This window comes from Akebia trifoliata, chromosome 15, assembly GCF_017979445.1.
Source record: "Akebia trifoliata isolate Shusen 1 chromosome 15, ASM1797944v1, whole genome shotgun sequence".
Taxonomy (NCBI): Eukaryota; Viridiplantae; Streptophyta; class Magnoliopsida; order Ranunculales; family Lardizabalaceae; genus Akebia; species Akebia trifoliata.
This window is the reverse complement of record NC_141389.1, coordinates 24,139,783-24,146,634: the sequence shown is the minus strand read 5'-3', so window position 1 is coordinate 24,146,634 and position 6,852 is coordinate 24,139,783. Positions and strand designations below refer to the sequence as shown.

The 6,852-nt window shown below is 35.0% G+C and overlaps 1 protein-coding gene across 3 annotated transcripts; it reads right to left on the bottom strand.

Moving 5' to 3' along the window:
- Window positions 1-798: 798 nt before the first annotated feature.
- Window positions 799-4,222, bottom strand: LOC147384703 (POLLEN-EXPRESSED TRANSCRIPTION FACTOR 2). Of its 3 annotated transcripts, none has more exons than XM_086426851.1 (3): window positions 4,151-4,222; window positions 3,728-3,941; window positions 799-2,654 (listed from the first exon to the last, which is right to left on the bottom strand). In XM_086426851.1, exon 3 carries the CDS (start codon window positions 2,544-2,546, stop codon window positions 906-908), a length of 1,641 nt encoding a protein of 546 aa, XP_086282977.1. In that variant the 5' UTR covers window positions 2,547-2,654; window positions 3,728-3,941; window positions 4,151-4,222; the 3' UTR covers window positions 799-905. The 3 variants fall into 3 exon arrangements, with proteins under 3 accessions (XP_086282977.1, XP_086282978.1, XP_086282979.1); XM_086426852.1 differs by having other exon boundaries at window positions 3,774-3,941; XM_086426853.1 differs by having other exon boundaries at window positions 3,826-3,941.
- Window positions 4,223-6,852: the final 2,630 nt, after the last annotated feature.

Sequence of the window (6,852 nt, the reverse complement as noted above, 5' to 3'; positions counted from 1 at the left end):
GAAGTTACGGGTGCAAGATTTAAAGGGCAGGTAGGAACATTTTGGCCAAGCAACATGAAGAGGAGCTTTGTGCATTAGTGGAAGGTTTGCACCATGTATGTCATAATAAAATTCAGATTGGATCTGATTCCTCCTTTGTTTTAAGAGATATAACTGAAGGCAAGGTACCTTAGAAACTAGAAAGTTGTTGTACGAAGGTAAAAGACTTATTTAAAGATATCACTTAGACCTGCAATCATGTTTACAGAGAAAAAAATAGGTTAGTGGATGATCTTGTGAAGATAGCATCCTCAAGACTTACTCCGATTACACGACAAGACCATGACAATGGGGACTAAATTGATATGTAATAATGACAGAAGGAGAAGCTTTGGGTAGCTCCGACTTGATATGTTCATATATTATAAATATATTACACATGGTATGTTTTTTTTTTTTTTTTTTTTTTCCAATTATGTCTGTCCATCTCAAACATTCACAGATTATCTCAGATGGATGAAGAAAATCAGGTTATGGTTGGAAATCCCACTAAAGATCAAATGCAAGTGAAGAAGCTAAGATATGCTTGTGTGTCAAGTTTTTTCAGTCAGAGTTGTTGGTTCGTTCTAATGTAACTAGTCTTTGAGAAACACTAGATATTTGAGGAATCAAATGTTTTTTACTAACTAATTGTGGGTAAGAAGAATCAATATAACAAAGAGATGGGAACTCAGAAAAAAGAAATATACACAACCATTTATGAAAGACAAACCCTGTAAATTGAAAAATGGAGTCATTCATCTTGAGCTCATGTTAATATATATCAAAATTTGTATCATAAATGATAATGAATTAAAATAAGTACAAAAACCGATCATATTCTTTTTTTATGGGATCGATAAAACATAGAAACATTGCTATTCTTTTTACCGTGAAATTTTATAAGGTATCTGCTGAAACATCTCAGAAATACTCCCAGAGTTGAAGACATGTAGGTCGAGCAAAGTATTATAATGGCCCTGCTCTATTTCCTCCTCTTCGACCTCATGAAGAAGGAGGATTTCAATTATAAAATCTTCCCAATCAATCTTACATCCTTTCTCATCTTGCAACATTTGTTTTCTAGATTTCAAGCGCTCCAAAAAACAACTCTTCCTTCCGTCGCTTAATACATCGCTTGGAGGTTGCAAAATGTCATCAATTCGAAGCTTGGCAGCATTTATCTTCTCTCTTCTTCTTTTACATGCCAATACACCGGCAACAAAAGATGGAGGCAACCCATTAAAACCTACATTCTTCTCCAATATTTGTTCGAATGATAGTTTTTTGCTCAAATCCGATTTTCCCGTCCACCACTCCTTATAATCTTGAAAACTACCTTTCTTACTCTTTCTTTTATGTTCAACTCCAATCTCAATCATGGACTTATCAAAAGCATTTCCATTCGAGAATTTTGTATAAATCATGGACAAGCCCTCTAATGATATCTTAAGCTTGTCCAATAATATTTGCTTTGTATCGTCAACCTCAAAATACTGAGAATCATTTTTTGCATTGCAATCATAGATAGCAAAATCAGCTTCTTTTCTAATACACCCACTAACCATTTCTTCCAAATCTAATCCAACCATCTCTCCACGCTTCCTCTTCTCCCCAACCTTCGACCTTGACTTCATCTCCATATATTGGAGAACAAAAGGTGCATTCTTTACTATGTTCTTCACCGTAACATTCTTTCCCCAAGGCAAAGCTTGAGCGACTTTAACAAGAGTCTCTAGAAGTTCTTTGTATCGCTTTCTACATGTAGGAACCCCACAATGTACTTCCTTTGCTATATCTTCAATTCTAACTTCAACTTTATTCAACTCCGCTACGAACACCAAAACAGCCACAACCATTGGAATAGGTTGTCGCCCAGTTGTCAAAAACCACTTCACTGCACATTGCAAAAGAAACCTTCCTTGTTTAAGGATCTTATCTCTCTTCTCACTCGAAACCTCACCAAAACTAGAACAAGTTCGAATAACCCGATCAAATGAAGATACGATATCGAATTCAGGTAAATTCAAATTAAGGAAATCAACAACACGGGCTATCATTCGCCCGAGTTCATGAAGATCACAACCAATAACTGATGAAGCCTCCACCATTGCAAAGGGCATATTGTTCTTTCTCATTACAACGTAAGAACAAGCACCAATTAGGATCGTAAACCATTCACCGAGACCGAATTCTCCATTAGTGATCTCCTCAATCATCTGCTTCACCTCGTTAGATCTTGCAGATGAAAACCCTTGCTTAGAACAGATTTCTTCGATTTTCTTCTTGGCTTTGTAGATTTTGTTCTCTTTGTAATTGAAGTCCCCATTGATTTGGTTGAAGAATGAAGGAGCAGACGAGCCGATTCGAACATAGGTGCCTTGATGATCGTTGATTCCGCCAAAATGGGCTTGAAAGTTGTCGAATTCTTGTTCTACTCCGCACGATTCGCAAACCCAATTTCCTGTAAATTCATCTCGAATGACTCGCTTCTTCTTGCAACTCTTGCAGGAGCGAGAGCCCTCCATTAAGGTCTGAACCAAAACCTTAGATTAGGGTTTGTTTATGCTCTGTTTGGCTGGAACCGATTTTTTTACATGCCTTTACTTTAAGATGGGAAAATTACTTAATAGACCCTGCGGTGGTAGGGCATAAAATAATGTGTCAGACCATGGACAGAAAGTAAACTTGAAAATAAACTAGAGAAATAGAAAATTAATTTCAATCCAAAATCATTTATATATATCATGTTAGCATCCCAAATTATTCTATTTTGCATAATCTGGTGAACTTTCCATTAGATCAACAAGTCTATAAAAGGAGACCCTCCCCAACAATACTTGAAAATAAACTGGAGTAATAGAAAGGTAATATCTATCCAAATCCATTTATGTATCATGTTAATTTCCCAAATTATTCTATTTTTCATAATGGAATATATATATGGTCCATTGGATCAATAAGACTATAAAAGGAGACCCTCCCCAACCTCATTTGGATTGAAAACAAAAATCTATGCAGATTTTACCTCCAGCAACGGTATGATTTGAAATCAGAATTCTATCTAAGACAACTGCTCAAATGAAAAAAGCCAACTTGGATGAATAATTGGTAACCAAAAAATGATCAAGAGATTGGTAAAACAATTTTATTGTAAAACTTATTAAAAAAAAAGTTATTGTGAAAACTCCATCACGAAATCAGGCTTGCAAGATGTTCAACCTCCCAATCCTTGAAATTCCGCCAAATTTTGAAATCCCACGATAAATTTGAATCCTGCTTTTTAATCATAGATTTGCATTAAAATTCAACCAAATAAATCACAGTCACAACAACTTTTTTCTATATAGACATACTGACATCCCCATAAAGGGTACCCTACCAAAATTAGTCAAACAATGAAAATATGCATCTCTAGATAAATTCAAACAAATAAAACACAAAGTCACAACATCTTTTTTTTTTTGTTCTCTAACATCAACTGAATCAAATACAATGACATTCCCATGAAAGGTACCCTGGCCTACAAAATTAGTCAAACAATGAAAATATGCATCTTTGTCAAACAATGTAAATTGTTCTTGATATTTGTCTTGCAAAATATAAAATAAAATAAAATAATTTTCAATAATTGTAACAAGTGTTCAACCATGTATGTAATGTAATTGAGAATGAAAGATTAGATTAGATTAGATTAGAATAGACATACTAGCAAGAGAATTATAGAAGTCACGGCCGAGGAAATTGAAACCAACACTAATTCCAGTGGTAGCCAAAGTATGAGTAAACACAGCTGCAAGACGTAACCTAGCTTCGGTTTTATATTCTTCTGAGAACCAATATGGAGCTGCAACTTTCCAGAATCTTCTAAATAGAGTTGGTAGATCTGGAACTTTTCTTTTCTCATCAGAATCTTCCTGTCCCTGATCATCATCAAATTCAAATTCAAACAGAGAGGATTACTCACTCATTATCACAAATAATAAACCCCAAATCAAACCAATCCAAATCAAGAGAGAGAGATGAACTGGAAGAATCAGAATCATCACCTTTGGATTTGGATTTGGATTTGGAAGTAAAGGTTGGTTTGAAAGAAAACCAGAAGAATGAGAGAGAGAGAGAGAGAGGATACCTCAGGTCGTCGCCTACTCGAGTTCGCCTCCTCCGTTCCACATTTCTAGGGTATCTTCTTCTTTCGTTCCACATCTCAAGAGTTTCCGAAATAAGATTAAACATGTTCGATTACTTGGGGTGTAAGTAGTAATAATTGGCCTGTCAATATTATCTATTTTTAAATATTTTGACAATAATGACAAACTACTTGAAATGTAAAACTTCTTCCTCTTCTCCTCTCTCCTCTCTCCTCGTTTCTCCATTTTTTTTCCCTCCACTTCTCTTCTCTTCTCTTCTCTTCTCTCCCCACTTAACAATCTAAATATGAGAAATAGAGAGAAAATTATATATTTTAAGTAATTTTACATCATTTTTAATCATTGATTAAGGGTCAATATATTTGAAAACTCTATACATCCCTCCACATAAAAGTAATTATATTTTACTGTTGTACATATGCTAAGGTGATTGGCATGTGCGGCCTACCAAAGGAAAAACAAAATCAAGGATCCACATACCTCTACCAATCTTATATAGTAAAATATTCATATATAATAAATTGTGAAATTGTAGTTCGAGAGAGCAAATTTGCCAACTTATGCAAATGGATATAATACCGACCTCCATACCCTTGGATATTATTTAAATTCGCAACCTCATTTTATTGTGTCCTAATTTCCACTTTCGTTTTATGCCTAAGAGATGTGTTTTTTTTTTTTTTTCTATATATAATTGTAAGTATTTTATTTTGATATCCATATTATTAAATTGAATTGTGATAATCGGACTATCCCATGTGGCACACTCAATCGACTCTCTTGAACGTGACAAATTCGGAATCATAAATTTGTACGTCTCAAGATACAAAGATGCATTTTCCCATAAAAATATGTATCTTGAGGTGTAAAGATCTACGATTTTCGAACTTGTCACGTGGGATAGTCAGATTATCATGACCCTATTAAATTCGAGAAAGAAATCAATTTCACCAAGAAAATTTTGATTGTCATGCAATTATGTCTAATTAAACTTCAATAATTATAATTAAACAATCAGCTTTGACTTTAAGGCTGTTTTGTGCTTCATTTAAGAAAAGTTAAGGTCTAAGGATAAGTCTAAAATTAGTGGCTTAGCTCGAAAATTTAAGTTGGAGATATCAATCTTGAGGGAGCGGATCCTCTATCATATGCTTTCCCTGTAGTTCCAATAGTGGCATTTGACGGTTGAGGGAGTGCCATGTCACACACCACAAAAATTCCCTTTGTTTACAAATTGGAGGTCATGAATTGTCTATTTTTAAGACTTTCATCAGATTAAAGTATGTCTTTTTTATTTTCATTTAAAAAAAAATATGATTGCACAATGATTCATTCAATACTAAAGGGTTAGATTTTGTTTTCAAGATGCCAATCTCTACTACTTAAATCTCTACTTAAAGGGAGTGGATCTGCCCCCCAATCTTGAAAGGGAGTGGATCTTTTGTCGTACTTCTTTCTTGGAGTACCTTATGGTACCATGGTTTTTAAACTCGTCCGAGATCGAGACTTATCGTCCGAGTTAACTCGGTACCAGAGCTAAACTAGACCAACTCACAAAATAATTTTTTGACCGAGTTTTATGTCTCACGTTATATTTTTTAAGTTATCTCACGAGACATCTCAAATGTATCGAAAAACTCGTCTGAGACGACTCGGTATCGGAGCTGAACGAGACGAGACGCAATACCGAGTTTAAAAACCATATATGGTACTCCTTCACCTAGGGAGAAGGCATGCACAAAATGAAGATCTGACCCATCATCCATGTAGTGATCATGGTTTGAAAAAAAAAAAATATATATATATATATATATATATATATATATATATATATATATATATAGGGTCACGTTCCTAAGACTCATATTGAGACTCACATTGCGACACACCGTTTTGTCTTATATGGGCAAAAATGTTTGGAATGAGCTGATTTTTGTGAGGATGATCTCTGTGATGAGGGGATCATCCTGGCAAAAAATCATCCCATTCCAAAACTTCTAACCCCATCAAAATTGATTTACAAAAATTGGACGGTCTAGAAGTTTCATAATGAGCTGATTTTGGCAAGGATGATCTCCTCACCATAGAGATCATCCTCACAAAAAATCAGCCCATTCCAAATATTTTTGCACATATAAGACAAAACGGTGTGTCGCAATGTGAGTCCCAATATGAGTCTTAGGAACGCTGTTCATATATATATAGAGGGTCCCGTTCAGCACCCTAAGCTTTACCACACATTTTAACAAACGTGTTTTGTCCTACATGGGTTAGAAGTTTTAGAATGGGCTGATTTTTGGTGAGGATGATCTCTATGGTGAGGAGATCATCCTCACCAAAAATCAGCTCATTCCAAAACTTCTAACCCCCTCAAAAATGGTTTACAAAAAATGGACGGTCCACGATTTTTCAACGTGTAAACATGGGGCTAAACATTTCCGAATGGGCTGATTTTTGGGGAGGATGATCTTCTAATCATAGAGATCATCCTCACCAAAAATCAGCCCATTCCAAAACTTCTAACCCATGTAGGACAAAAAACGTTTGTTAAAGTGTGTGGTAAAGCTTAGGGTGTGAACATTTCCCACATATATATATGTTTACACGTTGAAAAATCGTGGACCGTCCATTTTTTGTAAACCATTTTTGAGGGGGTTAGAAGTTTTGGAATGAGCTGATTTTT

Coding starts and splice junctions, on each gene's coding strand:
- LOC147384703 (XM_086426851.1), bottom strand. CDS start 2,546: ATGGAGGGCTCTCGCTCCTGCAAGAGTTGCAAGAAGAAGCGAGTCATT.